This window comes from Antechinus flavipes, chromosome 5 (genome assembly GCF_016432865.1).
Source record: "Antechinus flavipes isolate AdamAnt ecotype Samford, QLD, Australia chromosome 5, AdamAnt_v2, whole genome shotgun sequence".
NCBI lineage: Eukaryota > Metazoa > Chordata > Mammalia > Dasyuromorphia > Dasyuridae > Antechinus > Antechinus flavipes.
The window spans coordinates 1,157,039-1,179,298 of record NC_067402.1 but is presented as its reverse complement, the minus strand read 5'-3'; the positions used below and the strand labels follow the sequence as shown (position 1 = coordinate 1,179,298).

Sequence of the window (22,260 nt, the reverse complement as noted above, 5' to 3'; positions counted from 1 at the left end):
TGAAGGAATATCTACAAAAATCTAGATTGCCCAGGTTAACAGAAGAGGAAATAAATTATTTAAATAGTCCCATTTTAGAAAAAGAAATATAACAAGCTATTAATCAACTCCCTAAGAAAAAATCTCCAAGATCAGATGGATTTACGTGTGAATTCTATAAAAACATTTAAAGAACAATTAATTCCAATAATATATAAACTATTTGAAAAAATGAGGAAAAAGGAGTCCTACCAAATTCCTTTTATGACACAGATGTGGTGCTGATAGCTAAACCAGGTAGGATGAAAACAAAGAAATAAATTTATAGACCAATTTCTCTAATGAATATTGATGCAAAAATCTTAAATAAAATATTAGCAATAAGATTAGAGAAGTCATTCCCAGGATAATACACCATGTCCAAGTACTGTTTATACCATGAATGCAGGGCTGGTTCAATATTAGGAAAATATGCTAAAATTATTAGCATAATTCACTATATCGATAACCAAACTAACAAAAATCATATGATTATCTCAATAGATGCAGAAAAAGCATTTGATAAAATCCAATAACCATTCCTATTAAAAACAATAGAATTAGACTTTTCCTTAAATAAATAAATGGACTTTTCCTTAAAATGATCATAGCATCTATTTAAAACCATCAGTAAGCATCATATGTAATGGGGACAAACTAGAACCATTCCTAATAAGATCAGGTGTAAAACAAGGTTGCCCCACTATTACCATTACTATTCAATATTGTATTAGAAATGCTATCTTTGGCAATAAGAGATGAAAAAGAGGTTAAAGGAATTAGAGAAGGTCATGAGGAAACCAAATTATCACTCTTTGCAGATGATATGATGGTATACTTAGAAAACCCAGAGATTCAAGTAAAAAGGTATTAGAAATAATCCACAACTTTAGCAAAGTTGCAGCATACAAAATAAATCCACCTAAGTCATCAGCATTCTTATACATCACTAACAAAATCCAACAGCAAAAGATACAAAGAAAAATTTCATTTAAAATAATTGCTGATAGTATAAAATATTTGGGAATCTATCTGCCGAGGGAAAGTCAGGAACTATATGAGGCAAACTACAAAACACTTTCCACACAAATAAAGTCAGATCTAATAAGTTGGGAAAATATCAAGTGCTCATGGGTATGCTGAATGAATATAATAAAAATGACAATACTACCTAAATTAATCTAGTTATTTAATGCAATACCAATCAAACTCCCCAAAAATTTATTTTACAGACCTAGAGAAAACAATAACAAATTTAATCTGGAAGAACAAAAAGTCAAGATTTTCAAGGGAATTAATAAAAAAAAAATGCCAATGAAGGTGGCCTAGCTGTACCTGATCTAAAACTATATTATAAAGCAGAGTAGTCAATCAGTGAAATAGGTTAAGTTCACAGAACAAAACAGTCAATGACTATAGCAATCTCCAGTGTTTGACAAACCCAAAGACCCCAGTTTTTTGGGATAAAAATTCACCATTTGACAAAAACTGCTGGGAAATTTGGAAAATAGTATGGCAGAAACTAGGCATTGATCTATATTTAACACCACACACCAAGAAAAGGTCAAAATGGATTCATGATTTACATAAAAAGTGATATTATTATAAACAAATTAGAAGACCAAAAAATAGTTTACCTCTTAGATCTATGGAGAAGGAAGGAATTTGTATCCAAAGAAGAACTGGAACTCATAATTGAACACCAAATAGATAATTTTTATTTTATTAAGTTAAAAAGGTTTTGAACAAACAAAACTAATGCAGACAAGATTAGAAGGAAAGCAATAAATTGGGAAAACATTTTTACATTGAAGGTTTCTGATAAAGGCCTCATTTCAAAAATATATAGAGATTTGACTCAAGTTTATAAGAATTTAAGCCATTCTCCAATTAATAAATGTCAAAGGATATGAACAGACAATTTTTCAGATGAAGAAATTAAAACCATTTCTAATCATATGAAATGCTGCTCTAAATCATTAATTGATCAGAGAAATATAAATTAAAACAATTCTGAGGTACCACTACACACAGATTGCCTAAGATGACAGGAAAAGATAATGACGAATGTTGGAGGAGATGTGAGAAAATTGGAACACTAATACATTGTTGGTGAAACTGTGAATGGATCCAGCCATTCTGGAGAACACTTTGGAACTATGCCCAAAGAGTTATCAAACTGTGCATACCCTTTGACCTAGCAGTGTTTCTCTTGGGCCTACATCCCAAAAAGATCTTAAAGGAGGGAAAGGGACCCACATGTGCAAAAATGTTTGTGGCAGCTCTTTTTGTAGTGGCTAGAAACTGGAACTGAATGGATGCCCATAAGTTGTGGAATGATTGAATAGGTGTCGGTGTATGAATGTTATGGAATAATATTGTTTTATAAGGAACAATCAAGAGGACATGAAATGATTCTAAGTGAAATGAGTAGAACCAGGCGATCATTACACATCAACACCAATATTATTGATGATCAATTCTGATAGACATGATTCTTTCCAACAATGAGATGACTGAAGCCAGTTTCAATGATCTTGTGATGAAGAGAGCCATCTACACCCAGAGAGAGGACTATGGGAACTGAATGTGGATCACAACATAACATTCTCACTCTTTTTGTTGTTCGCTTCCATTTTGTTTTCTTACTCATTTTCTTTCCTTTTTGATCTGATGTTTCATGTGCAGCAAGAGAATTGTATAAATATGTTTATATATATTGGATTGAACATATTTAAACATGTATAACATATATTGGATTGCTTGCCATCTAGGGGAGGGGTGGGGCAAAGGAAGGAAAAATCTGAAAAACAAGGCTCTGCAAGGGTCAATGTTGAAAAATTATCCATGCATATGTTTTGAAAATAAAAAGCTTTAAAAATTAAAATAATAATAATAATAAATAAATTATTTCATAATCTGGGAAAAAATAAATAAATGCACTAACTTGCTAATACTCACAGAAATGATAATTAAAACAACTCTGAGGTCCCAATTTAAATCCATCATATCAGCCAGCTTGACAAAAAAGGAAAATTAAAAATCCTGGGAAGGATATGGAAAAATACTGACATTAAAATACTGCTGATGGAGGAACAACCTGGTCCAACTAATCTCCAAAGCAATTTGAAATTATACCCATTGACTCAACAATACCACTATTAGATACGTCACAGAAAGAAGAAAGGACTCATGTACAGAGCAAGTTACAGCAATTTTTTGTGATAATAATGAACTAGAAAGAGAAGGGATGCCTAACATTTGTGGAATAGCCAAACAAGTTATGATAAGGAGATGGAATAGCATTATGCTGTAAGAAATAATAAAAGAGATAATTTCAGAAAAATATGGAAAGATTTTTGTGAATTGATACAGAAAGAAATGAGCAGATTCAGGAAAATAATTTGTTCAATAACAATAACAGTGTAAAAATAAACTTTGAAAAACTGTGATCAACACAATCATCCACTTCAATTCCTCAGTTTCTATCTATGTCCACTTTTATGGAGTCAGAGTGCAGACTAAAGCATGTTTTTTTTTCCTTCTTTCCTTCCTTCCTTCCTTCTTTCTTTCCTTCCTTCCTTCCTTCCTTCCTTCCTTCCTTCCTTCCTTCCTTCCTTTCTTCTGCTCTAGGACATCTCAAGGAAATGGAAAAAGGAAACACTATGGCAGATAGCTAGTTTATATGGTCCTCCTAGAGATTTATTTTATTGTGTATGAAATAAAGCAAAGAGAAGCTGGTGAAATAGGACAATGTATGTTACAGAGCCAATGTGGACATGAATCATTGCCCTTCAGACAAGATTACCCAATCTTTTTTTGAGACAGGTACTTGCATTAAAAATACTGCCATCATGGGATTTATACCAGGAATGCCGAGCTAGCTCTATATTAGAAAAACCATCATAATTGACTATATTAGTAACCAACCCAACATAAATCAAATGATATCTCAAAAGATGCAGAAAAGGCTTTTTGACAAAATACAAACCCCATTTAAATTTTTTTAAATAAAAAAAACAACAACACTAGAGAATATAGGTATAAATTGAGCTTTTCTAAAGTGATAAGTAGTATCTATCTAAAACCATCAAGAAGCATTATCTGTAATGAGGATAAGATAGACGCTTTCCCAATAAAATCAGGGGTGAAACAAGGATGTCCATTTTTGCTAGCATTATTCAATATTGTGCTACAAATATTAACTTTAGCAATAAGAGAAGAAAAAGAAATTGAAGAAATTAGAATAAGCAATTAGAGAACCCTATAGAATGAAGTGAAAAACTACTTGAAACAATAAACAACTTTAGCAAAGTTGCAGGATATAAAATAAGCCACATATATAATAAGCATTTCTATATATGATCAACAAAGTATAGCAGCAAGAGACAGAGAAATTCCATTTAAAATAACAGTAGAAAAAATTTAAAAATAAATTTTATTTTTATAAAATAATAAAAAATAATAACAGTGGACAATATAAAGTACTTGGGAGTCTACCTGCCAAAACAAACTCAAAAACTGTGAACACAATTACAAAACACCTTTCATACAAATAAAAGTCATAGCTAAATAATTGGGAAAATATCAATTGCTCATAAATAGGTTGAGTCAATTTAATAAAAAATTACAGTCCTGAATTAATCTATTTATTCAGTACCATGCCAATCAAACTGTCAAAAATTTATTTCATAGAGCTAGAAAAAAATAATAATAAAATTCATCTGGAAAAACAAAAGCTCAAGGATATCAAGGGAACTGATGAAAAATAATGCAAAGAAAGTTGTCCCCATCATACCAGGTCTAAAACTGTATTATAAAGTGACAGTCATAGTAACCTAATATACAATAAACCGAGAGAACCAAATTTTTAGAACAAAAATTCATTGTTTGACAAAAACTATTGGGGGGAAAAAAAGGAAAACAGCAAGGCAATAACTAAGTATAGACAAACCTCTCACACTGTGTAACAAAATAAGGTAAAAATGGGTACATGATTTACATATAAAGAGTGACACCAAAAGCAAATTAAGAGAGCATGGAATCATTTCTCTATCAGATTCATGGATCAGGGAAGAAGTTAAGACCAATAAACAAATAGAGAGCATTATAAAATATGAAATAGATAACTTTGATTATATAAAATTAAAAAGTTTTTACATAAACAAAACCAATGAAACCAAAATTATGAGGAAAGCAGAAAGCTGGGGGGGGTGGATTTTATAAATATCTTTAATAAAGTTCTCATTTTGCAAATATATAGAGAATTGAGTCAAAGTTATAAGAATACAAGTTATTCTTCAAATTGATGAGTGATCAAAGAATATGAACAGGCAGTCTTCAAACAAAAAAATCAAAACTATTTATAGTCATATTAAAAAAATGCTCCAAATCACTATTGATCACAGAAATGTAAATTAAAATAACCCTGAGATTCCACTTCCCACTTATCAGAGTGACTAATATGACAACAAAGAAAAACGTTGAGGGGATGTGGGAAAATTAAAATATTAATGCATTGCTGATGGAGTTGTGAACTGATCCAAGCATTCTGGAGAGCAATTTGGAACTATGTTCAAAGGGCATAAAACTGCCTACCTTTATCAACAATACTAGCTAGGTCTATGATCCCAAATACATTCCCAAAAAGGGGAAAGGATTTATTTATATGAAAAATATTTATAGAAGTTCTTTTTGTGGTGGCTAAGAATTAAAAACCAAAGGGACATCTTTCATTTGGGGAATGGCTAAACAAGTTGTGTTTTATGAATGTAATGGAATACTATTGTGCTACAAGAAAACAAGCGGAATGATTTCAGAAAAACCTGAAAAACTTACATGAGCTGATGCATAGTAAAGTGAGCAGAGCCGGATGTACACAGTAACGGAATACTAACTATTCTCAGCCATACAATGATCCAAGACAATGGAAAAGGACTCATGATCTGTCTGCAGAGAAAGACTTGATACTGATTGAAAACAAACTGAAACATGTTATTTTGTACTTCCTTTCATTTTTTCCTCTTATTTGAGTCTTCTTATACTGAATGATTAATATGGAAATATTTTTCATAATTACAAAAAAATATAACTGCTTACTGACGGACTAAAAAGGAGTCTCTTTGGATCCCTTCCTTGAAATTTTCAAATGAAATGAAAACCCCTTTAAACTTATCACAGAAACAGTCTTCACTACAAAGGCTCCACAAATTGCTAGAATGAGGGAGAACCTTAGAGATCACCTATGCTGTGCCCTCATTAAACAGATTAATAAACTGAAACCCAGACAAGGAATGTGAGACTGGACATAGGAAGTTGGATTAGGACCCTGACTCCTGGGTCTTTTCTCCTTTATTAGAGAAGAGTCATGTCATTCTCATTCAGCCCACACCTCTGAGAGTGGGACATATCTTCTGATCTTTTGTCCCCCCACTTTGGGTTCAAGGTCACATTGGCAGGCACCAAGGAATGAATTTCAAAAACCTAGGGTTCTTTGTCTCTCAGGGCTAGATGTGGGACTAGATGCTTTACCCTATATTTCCTCAGGAGCCACTCCAAGAGCTATTTAGTCTTCCTCCTTCTCTCCCTCCCTCCCTCCCTCCCTCTCTTCCTTCTTTCCTTTCTTCCTTCCTTGTTTTTATGCCACAGTCATCCATTTCCAGATGTGAGCCTACCCTAAGAAGCCTTCCAATTCAACAAAACCAAGAGACTACCATATGACAGAGTGTGCAATGCTCCATACCCACAGTCCCTCCCATTCCCCAGAAAAGAAAGAAAGGGCACTTCTATCTCCTGTCCTAATTCCACAACTCACAGTTCCATGGAATCAGCTGCCATTCTCCTAGTTTCATCATGGTGCCTCTTGTATTCTGATCATTCTTTTTCATTTCACACATATCTTCCCAGAGACAAGGAGCATGCATAGGGGGATGGGGGTGCTCACAAGTGACACATGAGCAAGGAGAGCCCTTTCAAATAGTGTCTAATCCCATCAAGATCAGGGGAAAATCAGTTCCTAGCAGCAGTGGGAAAGTCTTCTCTCTCCGGAGCCCATCTCACAAACAGAAAAGAACCCTGCCAACTCCCTGGATCACCTTGAATATCTTTGTGCCTCAGTTTCTTCACCTCTATTGTGAAAGTACAGCCAGGGGTTTCTAAGGGTTCCTCCAGTCTCTAGCCAGGGAAACTCAGGACAGTTTCAGAGACCATTTTATCAAAGGTCTCCTTTTATCCAGGAAAGGCCATATGACCTTAGCTTCCAGACTTAGGGGACCTCAGAGACCTCCTGGTCCAATCCACACCTGAATCAGAAGCCCTGCTCTAGTCCCCCACTTAAACTCCACTTGGGCACTTCCAATATGTTCTCTTCCTTGTCTGGATAGCTTCCCTCATATAGTGCTTAGATCGCTGCTAGTTCTGTGCTCTGTGGCAAACAGAGCAGAGAATATAGATCAGCCTCCTCCTCTCTCCTCCATCCATCCCAGAATCTTCCTTTCTCCAGGATAAACACCCTCAGTTCCTTTCCCCATTCTCATTTATCATGAATCAAATCAAGGCCTTAACCATTCTGTCCACCCTCCTCTAGACAATCTCCAGCTGTTCCATGACCTTCCTCAAACGTGGTGAACTGGACTCAAACTCCAGGCCTAATCCGATTAGGTTACAAAGACCTCTCCAGGTTTTTCGGCTGTCTCTCACCTTATTGACCAATCCTGAAGTCCACCCCAGAGCTCTGCTGGAGGTCTAACCACTGAGCCCCCTCTCCATTTCTTGAATCCAGGTGTAAGACTTCATTTCTCCTTTATTAAAGGACATCATTTTGGATTCATCCCATTGATGTAGGCTGTTGGACTCCTAAGGGAGTCTGCTTATCCAACCGACTCCATACCAGACAGTCCAGCTTGATGCTGCCCAGTGTGACAGCATCCCAAGTCTGTCTATGTCTGAGACATTGACAAAACCATTGAAGGGAGCAGGGGATTATCCCTGGGGAGGGCGACTACAGCCCTCCTTCAGCGAGGAGGAAACCACTGGCCCCAATCACTGAACCCGCTCTCCATGGCCCAGCAGAAATCTCGCTCTTCACTTTGGCAGCAAGAATCATCTTCTGAGCAGCACTGTCAAATGACCTGCTGAAAGCCTGCAACGGGACTGGGCTCGAAAAGAAATAGGGAAGGGTGCAAAGGAGCCCAGCCCCGTGCCTCAGAAATGGTCCCGGCTTGGCTCATGCTTTCACCCACCTGTCTTGCTCCTCAGGGAGCAGGTTGACAGGTGAGGAACAGCCTGAGATTCTCTGCATTTGGTGCCAGTCGAGCACTGGCTGAAGGGAGTTGACCACTGGTGGGGGGGGGAGGAGAGAAGTGCCAAACACCCGGGGATGCCCCCCTCCCGCTTCCCAGTCAGAACTCTGTCTAATGGCCTCCGAAATCCAACCACAAGACTGAGCCTGGGCTTGCTCTGAGGGCAGAAGCTCCCGCCAAGGTTCTAGAGCTGTGGAAACAGCTCAAGGATAGGGATGGTTAGGGGGAAAGAAAAAAAAAAAAACGCAGGGAACCTTGAGCCACTCAGACTGCTAAGGAAATGGGCCCTGTTCCCATGAGGAGGCAGCAGTTACTTGGAACAGGAGGAGGGAAGACTCCCCATCATTTTCTGGGAAAAAACCAGACACGATGGGGAGAAAAGGCCCAAGGGGATGAGTTGTTGGTCCCGGGTGTTCCCCGCAGGATGCAGAGGGGCCCTCCCCGCTGCACCTGAGCACCCCCCCCCACCTCGCCGCCCCCCTGCCGCGGACTGCTGATTCATTCTCACGCCTGTTCTGTCATCTCCCCCATGTCGGGGGCAGGAGGGGGAAGGGCCAGCCCCCATCCTTCCCGGCTTCTGCTCGCACCCTCGGGGCACCCTCCCTACAGGATGGGCAGGCTGGCGCAGCTTGAGCAGCGCTGAGAACAGAGCCTGGGGGCGAGGCGGGAGGGGCCGGGGCTCAGGTGTCCCCCCTCACCCACAGCCAGGCTTTTTTTTTTTTTTTTTTTTTTTTTAACGTCAGAAAGGAAAAGTGTTCCCACACCCCCGGGAGAGGAAGCGTACCGAGCGGCCAGCCGGGCCGGGCCCAGGCCAGGGCGTGGCAAGGGTGGGGGCTTGCGCCGCCGCATCCCCGGCCTCCCCGCCAGCTCCGGCGCGGCGGGAGGCGTCCCTGGCCCCCGGGGAACGGGGATGAGTGGCAAGGGCGCGCGGGGACTTCCCCGGCCTGCTCGCTCTTCCCGGGAGGCGCGGAGGGGGGAGACCGGGAAGGGGGCTGCCCCCATCCCCCACCCCTGGGGTCTACCTCCGCGCCGGTCCTGCAGTCTGGCTGCCCCGGGGCTCAGAGGGGGCGCGTCACAGCACTGCCATGGTCGGGGGCTGGGGTGGGGGGTTACCTGGCGCGGCAGCAGCTGGACTAAGGACCCCGGCCTCTGGGAAGAGCTCAGGCAACGGCTGCTGCGGCGGCGATGGCAGGAGGGAGGATGGAGGAGGCAGGAGGGAGGAGCCCGAGCCCGCTAGCGGCGGCCACAATCCTGCTTGATCCGCCCTCGGCTTCTGCGCAGCGGCTCCGCAGCCTGGATTGACGGGCGGACGGACGGAGGGCTGGCGGCGGCCTTGGTGCTGTGTCACCGTCGGGCACCCTCCCAGCCCCATCACCTCCGGCTCCTCCCCGCCTCTGAGCTCCTCCCAGAGCGGCCAGAGTCCCCTCCCCCATCCCAACGGTAACCCTGACCTTGACCCTGACCGGCCTGCACGGGGCCCGAGGGGCTAGCCACTGAGCATAAATCCCCATTTCACAGAAGGGGAAACTGAGGCCCGCGCAGCTCAAAGGACTTGGCCGGGGTTATACACAGCAAAGATCCACAGCTACCGACTTTAAATCTCTGCAAGACCCTGCCTCGTTAGTCCCTGGGGGCAGCCTTCCCCCTCCCCCCAGCCTTCCCTGCTAGGAATAAAAGGTCATCCTGGCCTTCAGCAGGATTCCAATGGAGGCAGAGCCACCAGAAAGCCACGAGTATCGCCCCCCGCCCCCAATCAGCCTCCTCTTTCCGTCTGTCTCCATACACACAGACCCCTGCTCGCACATTCTCTCACCCACAGCTTCTCCGGAGCATTCCCTCCCTTAGGTCAACCTCATTGCAGGCTAAACTCCCAGGGGCCATCTCTCCAGTCCAATGGGCCAGGCAGCGCCTGCTCCTTTCCTTCTGTCTGGCTTTTGTCTGTCTGTCTGTCCTGCTCCTTTCCTTCTGCCTCACTTTTGTCTGTCTGTCCTGCTCCTTTCCTTCTACCTTGCTTTTGTCTGTCTGTCTGTCCTGCTCCTTTCCTTCTGCCTCGCTTTTGTCTGTCTGTCCTGCTCCTTTCCTTCTGTCTTGCTTTTGTCTGTCTGATCTACTCCTTTCCTTCTACCTTGCTTTTGTCTGTCTGTCTGTCCTGCTCCTTTCCTTCTGCCTCGCTTTTGTCTGTCTGTCCTGCTCCTTTCCTTCTGTCTTGCTTTTGTCTGTCTGATCTACTCCTTTCCTTCTACCTTGCTTTTGTCTGTCTGTCTGTCCTGCTCCCTTCCTTCTGCCTCGCTTTTGTCTATCTGTCCTGCTCCTTTCCTTCTGCTTTGCTTTTGTCTGTTTGTCCTGCTCCTTTCCTTCTGCCTCACTTTTGTCTGTCTGTCCTGCTCCTTTCCTTCTGCCTCATTTTTGTCTGTCTGTCTGTCCTGCTCCTTTCCTTCTGCCTCGCTTTTGTCTATCTGTCCTGCTCCTTTCCTTCTGCTTTGCTTTTGTCTGTCTGTCCTGCTCCTTTCCTTCTGCCTCGCTTTTGTCTGTCTGTCCTGCTCCTTTCCTTCTGCCTCACTTTTGTCTGTCTGTCCTGCTCCTTTCCTTCTGCCTCACTTTTGTCTGTCTGTCCTGCTCCTTTCCTTCTGCCTCACTTTTGTCTGTCTGTCCTGCTCCTTTCCTTCTGCCTCATTTTTGTCTGTCTGTCCTGCTCCTTTCCTTTTGCCTTGCTTTTGTCTGTCTGTCCTGCTCCTTTCCTTCTGCCTCACTTTTGTCTGTCTGTCCTGCTCCTTTCCTTCTGCCTCATTTTTGTCTGTCTGTCCTGCTCCTTTCCTTCTGCCTTGCTTTTGTCTGTCTGTCCTGCTCCTTTCCTTCTGCCTCATTTTTGTCTGTCTGTCTGTCCTGCTCCTTTCCTTTTGCCTTGCTTTTGTCTGTCTGTCCTGCTCCTTTCCTTCTGCCTTGCTTTTGTCTGTCTGTCCTGCTCCTTTCCTTCTGCCTCGTTTTTGTCTGTCTGTCCTGCTCCTTTCCTTCTGCCTCGCTTTTGTCTGTCTGTCCTGCTCCTTTCCTTCTGCCTCATTTTTGTCTGTCTGTCTGTCCTGCTCCTTTCCTTCTGCCTTGCTTTTGTCTGTTTGTCTGTTGCCTTTTTTTAATCTTCAAAGCTTCCTTATCCCAGTAGCTGGAACAGGGCACCGGCTCAATGCTGACTATGTGGCTGATGTGGGTCATGCATGGCTCCTGGTCTCTCTACAAGTTTGTTGTAGGCCTTTAGCAGAAAGATCAGAGCAAACATGGGGCTGCTGGAACCCACTGGTGTAGAGATTTCAATGAACAAAAAGCAATTTCTATCTCATCTCCTCCCTTAGATGGGGCGGGGGGAGGGAAGAATCTTTGTAACAAATGAGCATAGTCAAGTAAAACTAATTACTGTGCTGGCTACAAAAGAAAAAAAGAAAAAGAAAAAGGGGGGAAGGGTGCCTTCTGCATCCTGAGTCATGGGCCTTTCTTCAGAATACCACTTTTAAATACATAAAATAAAATACACTGAATTACAAATGAAACCAATTGTACAGAAAGCAATTTATCAAAATCAAAAGAAAAAAGTTCACAAACTCCCGACTGTCACTGGGGAGGAAGGGAAGAGAGGAAGGAGGGGTGCCAGCTTTCTTCCCTCTGCTACAGTGAAAACTCAAAAGACAAATATAAAGTGATGGGGAGGCACAAAAGCACGGGGAGTCCACAGGAAGGCCGTTTGGAAGTCAGAAAAAGGCCTAGCTTGCCAGATAGTCTACAGACAAAATTTCCCAAGTCTACTGCTCACTCCCACCTTTGTATGACTTTACACAAATGGTGTAAAGTTCTCCTGGGTCTCAGTGTCCTCAAATATAAACGGGAAATATTGTGTCCTTGGAAGTTGGAGTGTCAGAACTGAGCCCATCTGCTTAATATTTGTTCTTAGGCAGATTAATTTTTGTGACCATATCCAGGGATTCAGGGAAGGGATGGTCCATCACACCCTTTATGCTTTGTTAGAACATGGTCCCAAAGAGATTTGAGCAGAATGCAGGTCACAGTTAGGAACTGTTTAGAATGAATGGCGACTTTCTAACCCTCGGTCAGATAGAGGCTGGAACAGAGATGTTGACCCGGCCAACAGAAAGAGGTATGTTAAAAGAATAGGAAATCCTAAGTGTCGGCCACTCTGCCTGGCTTTTGTTCCAAGGCCTTTGTCTAGCTGAGGAAGCTCATGAACCATGATTAAAGATTGCCCCCCCCCCCTTCCCCAGTCCTTCTCAGGGAATGACTTCCTAAGCCCTGGACGGCCATTATATCCTGAAACAAAGAAAGCGAAAAGGTATCAGGAGAGAGAAATTTGACCACCATGAGACCAGCAGAGAAGCCTTCAGAAGGGAGTAGGCCAGGCCAAGAGGATCACGGTCCCAGGCAATCTCAGCGACTGCATCTTGAGCCCAGGTGTGACTTCACGTTCCATACACTCGTGACTCCACGTGCAGCATTATCTGTCCAGGTTCACTTTGCCCACTGGTGCGTGTGTGGAGGAGAATGTGCCTCAGGTTTGAAGGGGAAGGTCTTATTATTACTGGGCATGGTTTCATACTATTTCATGCTCTTAATATGCTATAATATGTCATTTGTGGCTTTTGGCTGAATTTTAAAGGGAAATTAGGTCCTAATAGATGTACATTCAAATTCAAGTGATATGAAGTTATGATTAGTTAGAAATAGCCATTGGTTCTAGCCCAGTGGAAACATGGAGTGCAAGTTCCAAGTCAAGTCCATGTCAAGTTATAATTTGCACTGAGATTTAGTATCTGAGTACCCCGAGGACCTGAGGAGTTTGGGGTTTGTCTGACTGTGGACTTCCGATGTGCCTTGAGCCTGGGATAGGTGCTCTGGGGCTCCCAGTGGCCAGATGGAATACCCCAGGCACTAGGGGGAAGAAATACTGAGGGGAGTGAAATGGAGTCACTGAGGAAGACTAAAAGGATTGGCAAGTTGCAACAGGGCCAGGTGGATCTTACAAAACACGAATTTGTAGCGAGCCACTAGTTCCACCCCGAGTGGGGCTTTCTTCCACTCAGCACCTCAGGTGAATGGAGAGGGTGTCCCTGGACATGAACATCAGCAAGCAAAAGGACAAAGTGCTTAAGAGTAAAGGACAGTGTCGAGTTGACCCAGTTAACTCTAGGCTCAAGACTCTGAAGTGAGAGCAGAGCTGGGGCAGAACAGGAGATCAGAGCATTTCAGGGAGGTGAGGATGAAAAATGGCAGGTGATCGGAGACCATTATCACAGGAGGAAATGTCCCTGTTCTAGAGCATGAAGGTCACTCAGCGACGGGTCCTTTTAGAGACAGCTCCAGCGAGGGGGACGATGTGGGAAGGAACAGGCCATGGATGTCGAGGTGGCCGTGGTCTGGGAGACAAAGGAGTGGACAGGGAGGGTTGTGTTCAGATCTGGGTTCCGTGGTCAAGGAGGGTCAATGCTCAGGGGATTGAATGAAAAAACAGCAGGTTTCAATTAAACGCAAGACTTGGAAGGCAAGAAGGGAGAAGTATTTGAAGGGCAGTCACTGGGAAGGCGAGATTTCTTGGGTTTGGATGTGAAGCCAGAACTAGCAAGTTCTCCAGGTTGCAGAGGCTCGAGGTAAGGAAGAACTTCCTAACAATTAGCAGGAGTAGAATGGGCCGCCTGGAAGAAAGTGAGCGTCTCACTCTTGTTGGGATCACAGTGAAATGATGGACAAGTGACAAGTAAGGAAACCACGTATTAAGCATGTTATCTGCCAGGCTCTACTGAGCACGGACAATGCCGCTGCAGAAGGGAGGCAGACCCTGCCTTGAAGGGACCTTACAGGCTAATGAGTAAATGCAACCACATAGAAAAGCGGTGGTCTGGAAAGAGAGTCGGAACTGGGCAATCCTAGGGCTGGTAAATGGAGCCGGCCAGCAGCTGACTGACCGCCCTACCCGGAAACGAGGGTCGGATGTACATTTTACAATCCCAGTCCAGATAATCCCCTTGAGAGAATGGTCACAGGTCATTTGGTCTTTTGATTTCCGTTCACTAAGGTTGCCCAGAGCAGAGCTCCCCTGAGCAGGTGGTGGAGAGAAAGTGAGGAGTGAAAGGGGGGGTCTCTCCATCTGTTCCTGTAAAGTGTTCTCCTTGCCAGATCCAATCTCCCATCTCCTTTAGATTCTACAAGATGCAGCCGAATCCAAAGCCGAGTTCCTGGGAATAAACTATCTCGCAACCAAAATAAAAACCACCAAAGGCAAAAGAAAATGAAAATGACTCTGAGAGTCGACTACAAGCTCCGTCCCTGCAGCAGAGCAGGGCAGGAGACGGTATGGATCCAAATTCAAGCTGTTAGGTCAGATGCACCAAACTGCCCAGTTTTTCGATCTTGTGTCAAAGAGGGGCTGTGTGGGTAGTCCCCGTCAGGAGCCAGGGGCTCTGACTAACCACAAACACCATCTGGAGGCGTGGCCCCGGCCCCCACAGAAGGGAGAACGGGGGCAAACGCTGCATGTATCTTGTTGAAGGAGCACCAGGGAGAGCTGTGGGTCTGACCATGACAATAAAGGACAATTACGGGGCCCAGAAAGTGGAGGGCAGACAGCAGGGGTGTGGCTGGAGACCCTGGAGACCCACCAGCAAACATTGCAGGAAGGGGCGGGGCTGGCAGCTCTGGGCTGGACCAGAACCGGCTGCCTACAGCTCAGGAGGGTCTGGGGATCAGCCAGCTCCGAGGCTGAGCGGGCTGTGCTCCTTACATTTTCCAGCTCCCCGTCCACTTGTGGCTGCTCTGGCCTGCCCTCTCCCCTAAAATTCAGCAAACTGCGCCATTCCATGCCAGAGCAACCATGACCTTGGCAGAGGAAAATGGGCAGCTTTCCATGTCCAAAGGAGCCGGTGAGCAATTGGCCCATGACCTCTGGGCCTTCAGAGAAAATGTCTCAACATCTGGAAAACACAAAGGATGTGGGATATGAGATGGAAGGGAGCTCAGAGGCTACCTTATCTCTCCCTCCCACATTTTACAGATCAGGAAACTGAGGCACAAGTTCAGGATTAGAACCCAGCTCCTCTCCCCACAAACCACACTGAAAGTCTATTTCAGCAAGGTATCATGGGCAAGGGGCCAACAAAAGTCCAGACTCATGAGCCCGTGCAGCGGGAAATGTTCTGTGGCCACTTAGGGAGCCGTGAAGAAAAGTCTGGGGCTGACTGCTGAGGCAGCCAGCATCCACGGGCACGAGCCAGCCGACCAGCTGTCCCTCTTTCCTTCTTGTCTCTGAACCTCCAGGTGGAAAAATTCCTACTATGTGCCAGTCCCTGGGCTTAGAAAGTTCCCCTTGGGCTTCCCCACAGCCCTGTGAGGAGGCACTCTCTTGGTCCCCAGCTTATAGTCGGGTGAACTGGGATAGATGGAGGTTAAAGAACTTGCCCAGAATCGCAAGGCTGGGCAGGACCCGAGGTGAGAGGCAACTTCGGGCCTTCCAGGCTCAGCGCTCCAACCATTGTGCTCCTTACTGGCTTTCAGGTTCCCCCCAAATTCTGGGGGGGAGGGAGAGGGGCAAAGTTGGCTGCACCCTGGGCACCCGACTCCTCCATGCAAATGGGGGTTAGCGTAAGGCCCCCGAGCCTGTAAGGGACCTCAGTGGCCATCAGTCTCGGTTAATGCCCTGTCCTACCAGTGGCTTGATGCGACAATCATGATACCGTCCCCTCAATGGGCAATCATGAAACTAGATTTATTGCATGACAAATGAACACATGCGTGGACCCCCAAGCAGCCACAATCTATTCTCAAGCTGGCATATTTGTAGCAGTAAGGAAAGAAAGAGCATGGCACAGGAAGGGCAAAGGGCAATGAAGGTGGCAAAAGGCTGAAAACCCCTCCCAAAGGGGAGGAGTGAGGCCATGGCAAAGGGGCCTTCTTTACCCTTGGCAACTGCCAGCCTATAAAGCTAGGAGAATCACCCATCTACAGCCAGAGGACCCAGCTCCACGAGCTGGCAGCGTGGCACAGTCTGGCTGCTCTGCCCAAGCACACGTGAGATGCAAACAACAAATGATGGCGGTTGAGGGAGCTTTGTCCTTGATACATTCACCGTTTTCTGCATGTTCCAGGTCCAGAGCATATTTCTGGAAAATATGGCAAGTCCAGAAAAGTTCAGGGGGCCCCTTAGCAATCTTGAACACCCCAAAGAGGACCAGTAGGGGACTTGGCCACCAGTCAGGAGCCACTTTTCCCAGCTGGCATCTGCTGTGCATCTTCTCTGTGGAAGTCACCAGCTCCTGTGGAGAGCGAACCGGCTGTGTCAGCCCTCCCTGATGGAAATGAGGAAGGACAATCTGGTCCCGCCCCTGGGGAAGCTGAGGGTCGCAAGGAGATGCCCCCGAAGCAACGACCGGGAGACTTGATGTGATGACCGCGTATTTAAAATCAGCCGGAGTCAGGAATTCAGGTTAAGGGAAAAACCTTCAATCTTTATTCTCAGTAGAGGTGAAGAAGGATTGTGATAGCAATATGGCCAGTTGCGATAGGAAGCCAGTTAGCAGAGGGGGATTGGAGGTGAAGGGCTGTTGCAATGGCAATGCGAGCAGCTGTGTCAAGACGCCAGCCAGCAGTCTCTCCTTCCGCTTCCCTTTCCACTCCCTTTCCTTCATCCACCAAAAACGTCATTTCCTATACAACACATGAGGACTTGCACAAAGAGTGGGCGGGGGCCATTCTTTCTCCAAGCATATATATTAATAGAGTATGGTCCAATTACTATTTAGCCTCACGTGCTTGGGACCTCATCTGGGGGCATCAACTCGAGCCTCCGCCCATTACATCTCCTGCTTTCTTTTGTTTTAGAACACAGGTGGTCATGCCATCCCTGACTCCTCAGGGAGGTCAGAGCCCCCAAAGGGAGGTGATCCCACCCTCCCTGACTTCTCAGGAAGGGAGATGAAAAGCACCAAAGGGAAGTGGGGGTTGCTAGCGGGTCTCTGGTCTAAAGGGTCTTATTATGCACAAACCCATCAGCATGGGAGGTATTACACAAGCACATAGCAATAATGCAGAGGCTATTAGTGAGGACTCTCCCCACAGTCAGTGCAGGCTTGATGTGATGTAACAAACATGAATTATTCATCCAAGTAACGGTATAACAAACAATATGAATCAACATTGTGTTGTAAAAGATTGCCAGAAGTCCTAGGAGAGTATGTAAACAGCAGTTACACATACACCTCCTTCAGCAGCCAAGAGATAGTCCAAAACCAATCTATTGTCCATTGCTTCACATATCATGGAATCCAATGATCCCCCCAAGTTTTTGAAGTCCTGCAAAAGTCTTTTTATGTGTTAGGGAATCCAATGATTCCAGCAGATTTTGAAGTCCTGTAACAGTCATATCATTTCTCAGAGAATCCAATGATTCCTGAGGGCTTTCAAGTCTTATGTCTCCAAGAATCCAATGATTTCTGAGGGATTTAAAGTCCTACAGCAATCTAATGTCTCAGAGAATCCAATGATTTCTGAGGGTTTTGAAGTCCAATGATTTTCTATGTCCATGAGTCAAACGCCATAACTGCCACACTCTTTCAATGGTGAGCACAATCAGCAACAGAACCACCCGAAGTTTCTTGGGTCTTCTCCTTCGTTTCAAGGGTCTGCTCCATCTCTCTGCAATGGACAAGGCCAGTACGGCTCATTGGCACCCATCTGATTCCTTCTCCACCTGTAGAGATACAAGCAAACCCTCTCCCCCAAGCAGTTAGCCTATCTGGCCCCTTCCATTCACCACTTTCTGGGTCTCTCCACATCACCTGGCGATTATCTAAAGATAGTGGAGCTGCTTGCACTGGACATTGCCCTTCCGGTGGGTTATAAAACCTGTCAGCCGGAGCCAGTGCATCTTTGTCAAAAATCAAGAAGTTAATAGTATATAGTGCTAGATTTAGAAGCTCTCTAGGGTTACCTGTGGCTCCCCCTTTCTTTTGTTTTTGGAACAGCGACTTAATGTCTCTGTTTCTTCTCTCTATGATTGCTTGACCTTGAGGATTAAAGGGTATGCCAGTAGTGTGTAAAATCTTATACTGTTCACAAAAGGTGCAAAATGTTTGGAGGTATAAGCAGGTCCATTATCTGTTTTTATTTCTTGTGGAACACCCATAATTGTGAATGCTTGCATGAGGAATTCAGTGACCACTCGGGCTGTCTCTTTTGCTGCTGGTGTGGAAAAAGTGAATCCTGAAAAGGTGTCTACCACAACATGGATAAAAGACAGACGACCGAAAGATTTATAATGGGTCACATCCATTTGCCAGATTTCATTGGGTCTCAAACCACGAGGGTTCTTCCCTGGAGGCAGTGTAGGAGCGTGGAAGGGAAGGCAAGCTGTACAGCTTTTTACTATGCTCCTAGCTTCCTCTTTTGTAATCCCAAATTGTAAACGCAAAGCTCGAGCAGCCTGATGGTACTTAGAATGGGATTCCTGGGCCTCCTGAAATAAAGGCGTACTGGCTAACATAGTTAGAAGGCTATCTGCCTTTGAATTCCCATCAAAAATAGGACCTGGGAGTCCACTATGTGAGTGGACATGCAAGAATCTTTCCTGGATGCTTTCTCACTTGTTCCTGAAGTTCCTTAAAGAGCCGATATATATTAGAAGCTGCAAATTTTATTTGGGCTGTGGCAGTTCTTTGTACCACACCTACTGAATAGGCTGAATCAGATATTATATTTATGTCGCCTGGGTAATAAGTGAGAGTTAGCATGATTGCATATAATTCGTTTGGCTGAGTGGACTGAATACTTGCACAAAGAGTGGGTGGGGGCCATTCTTTCTTCAAGAATATATATTAATAGAGTATGGTCCAATTACTATTTAGCCTCACGTGCTTGGGACCTCAGTGCATCAACTCAAGCCTCAGCCCATTACAACTTCTCTCTTCTATGAGGGTTGGGACTTGAAAAACCACAAACAACCTGGGTGTTGATTGTTTAAGGGACAGATAGAAAACATTCCAGTTATCCTCCTGTCTAATCAGTGGGAAGCAAAAGTTGTATTCAAAGTGTTAAATCGAGGGGCAGTGAGGTGGCGCAGCGGGTAGAGCACCAGCCCTGAAATCAGAAGGACCTGAGTTCAAATCTGACCTCAGACACTTAACACTTCTTGGCTGTGTGACCCTGAGCAAGTCTCTTAATCCCAATTGCTTCAGCAAAAAATAAATTAATAAACAAACAAACAAACAAAAATAAAAATAAAGTATTAAATTGAGAGTAAACTATGTAGACCAGTTTCATGTTAGGTTAAATTAAGAGAAAAGAGGGGAAAGGATGGAGGCATGAGGATGGAGAGAGCTTTAAGAGGTGAGAGGAAGGAAGATGGACAAAGAAGAGAAGAGTAGGAAAAGAGAGAAAGAAACAGGGAAAGGAGGAAAGAAAAGTAGAGAGAAAAAGGGAGTTTCTATTACTTTTTTCCTCTTCTCAGCTTCAGACTCTCGACCTCCACCTGCCCCTGGGACATCTTGAATGGACTGTCCTGTGGGTACCTAAAACTCAACAGGTTTAAAACTCCAGGTGTTATCTTTCCCCAAAGCCTCCCTCTCCCTCGCTCTTCCATGACCACTGAGGGCCGGCACTCCTCGTCGCCCAGACTGGAAGACGGGCCGCCGCTCTCCCTCATCCCCACGTTCAGCCGTCGCCAAGTCCCGTCGTGTCTGCCCCCATCGCCTCCCTCACACCCACCCCCTTTCCTTGGACCCAGCGGCCGCCTGCTGCAGACCCTCATCGCCCACAGCGGGCCAAGCGGCAGCCCCCGGGGAGTGAACAGTGCCCAGATTTCTCTCCACTCCGACCCTCTTCCTCTCTGCTCCCAGTTATTACCCAGGGTCATCCCTCTACTCAGTCCTTACAGGGGCCCTTTCACCTCCGGGATCAAATACAAAGCCCTTCTCAGTCCCATGTGGCAACTCTTTGGGCCCCCATGTGAATAAGGGGTACAGAGTGGGTTGTATGCAAGAGGACATTGCTTCTGATTCCCAACTTCTCCCTGAAATCAGACCCTAGCTTTCCGGAACCAGCTTCCTGACTCACTTGGCAGTATTCAGATGGATGGGAACCGTGGGTCGCCAGAACCACCAGAACCTTGGCATTGCAGGAGACTCATGGACAACGAAAGGATTCCTGGTGGCCAGGAGCTAGTCACAGCAGGTTTACACCTGAGAGCTGGAATAGAAATTACTCCCTAGCAACCCTGCAAGGGAGGCGCTATAATCATACCCATTTTATAGATGAGAAAACTGAAGCAAACAGGGCTCACGTGACTTGCCCACAGTCACAGAGTTAGTAAGTAACTGAGTCTGGGTTTGAACTCAGGTTTTCCTAACTCCAGGCCGGTGTGACACTCCAGGCCCTGGGAACCTCTGATTCTTCTGAACTTGTGTTCCCTTGGGAGTGGGGAGTTTGGGATTTCTCTCTCTGCTTCTCTTTATATTCTCTGCTTCTGTGAATTTCTCTCTTATCTCTCTGTGTGCCTGTCTTTCTCTCTCTGTCTGTCTCTCTGTCTCTGTCTCTGTCTGTCTCTGTCTATCTCTCTCCATTTCTCTCTGTCTCTGTCTGCCTATCTCTCTGTGTCTTTCTGTGTCTCTTTGTCTCTGTCTTTCTCTCTCTTTTTCTCTGTCTCTGTGTCTGTCTCTCTCCCTTTCTCTCTCTGTCTCTCTGTCTCTCTCCTTTTCTCTCTCTATCTCTGTCTCTCTTTGTCTCTGTCTTTCTCTCTCTGTCTGTTTCTCTGTCTCTGTGTCTGTCTGTTTGTCTCTGTCTCTTTGTCTGTCTCTGTCTGTCTGTTGTTCCAGGACCTGCTGGCTGGAGGAGAAAACTCTCCTGCCCCTTCAGAGGGAGGGCTGAAAACAAGGTCCTAAAGAAAGCAGGAGGGAGAAAGGGCGGGCGGGAGGAGGGGGCTGATAATTGCTTCTGTGCAAATCAGCACCTGGACAGGGCCGAGCCAGAAGGGCCCATTCAGGCAGAGACAGCTACCAGAGGAAAAATCAAGCAGCACCATGTTATTATCTGCAATCCTGTCCTCCGAGGCCTCCCAGAAGCCCGCCTGGCGCTGTGGCAGTTCGCACCACCCCCTCCCCTGGGCTGCCACCTGCTCCTGCCCGGGCTCCAGCTGCTGCCAGCCCCCCCATACCAGCGTGACACTTGAGTCCTCAGCTCCCTTCATTCTTCACATTCTGCCCACATATTCTGGAACCAGGCTGGGGCCCCCTGTGCCTAGGGTCGGGCTGGGGCTCCCCATCCCTGAGGCTGGGCTGAGGCTCCCTTTCCCTGGGGCTGGGCTGAGACCCCTGTCCCTGGGGCTGGGCTGGGGCCCCCCATGCCTGAGGCAGGGCTGGGGCCCCCTGTTCCTGGGGCCGAGTTGGGGCTCCTTGTGCTTGGGGCCTTGCTGGCCGGGGTGCCCATGACCCTGTGAGGGTGATGGGCTAAGTGCTTCTGCCTCTGGGGGTCAGGGAGGGTCACTGCCCCCAGGGGTGGGAACAGCTACTGATAAAGAACAATCCCAAGACAAATGGCAAAGGGCCCCGATTGTCAGGAGCTGTGGGAGCCGAGGCCCAGTCAAGGTCCTCTGAATTGGCTCAGGCTGCCCAGGCTTCGGCCCCCCGGGTGCTGGGAGTGCTGCCCATCCCATCAAAGCACCTCCCTCCTGCGGGCATCTCTGAGCCTTCTGCCAATGTGTGCCTCCCAACCCCCGACCCTAACCCTCCTGACCCCCAACCCCCGACCCTAACCCTCCTGATTCCTGACCCCTGACTCCCAACCCTAACCCTAACCTTACAGAATTGGGGGAACACCTCGGCCGAGAGTCAGCTACATCCTGCCTCTTCAGGACGACGCAGCCTGTGTCTCCCTCCTTCTTGCCCAGGAGATGGCTTGCCTGAGG

General features: G+C 45.8%; 1 protein-coding gene across 6 annotated transcripts in view; it reads right to left on the bottom strand.

The window, feature by feature from the left end:
* The window catches only part of DYNC1I1 (dynein cytoplasmic 1 intermediate chain 1), a 137,350-nt gene extending 127,653 nt beyond the window's left edge, over positions 1-9,697 (bottom strand). For 3 of the 6 annotated variants that reach the window (XM_052000497.1, XM_052000500.1, XM_052000501.1), the window contains exon 1: positions 9,432-9,695. In XM_052000497.1, coding sequence (XP_051856457.1) covers positions 9,432-9,690 — 259 coding nt within the window. In that variant the 5' untranslated portion in view covers positions 9,691-9,695. Of the gene's footprint in view, positions 1-9,431 lie in introns of all 6 variants that reach the window. The other 3 variants (XM_052000502.1, XM_052000498.1, XM_052000503.1) reach the window with 3 other exon arrangements.
* Positions 9,698-22,260: the final 12,563 nt, after the last annotated feature.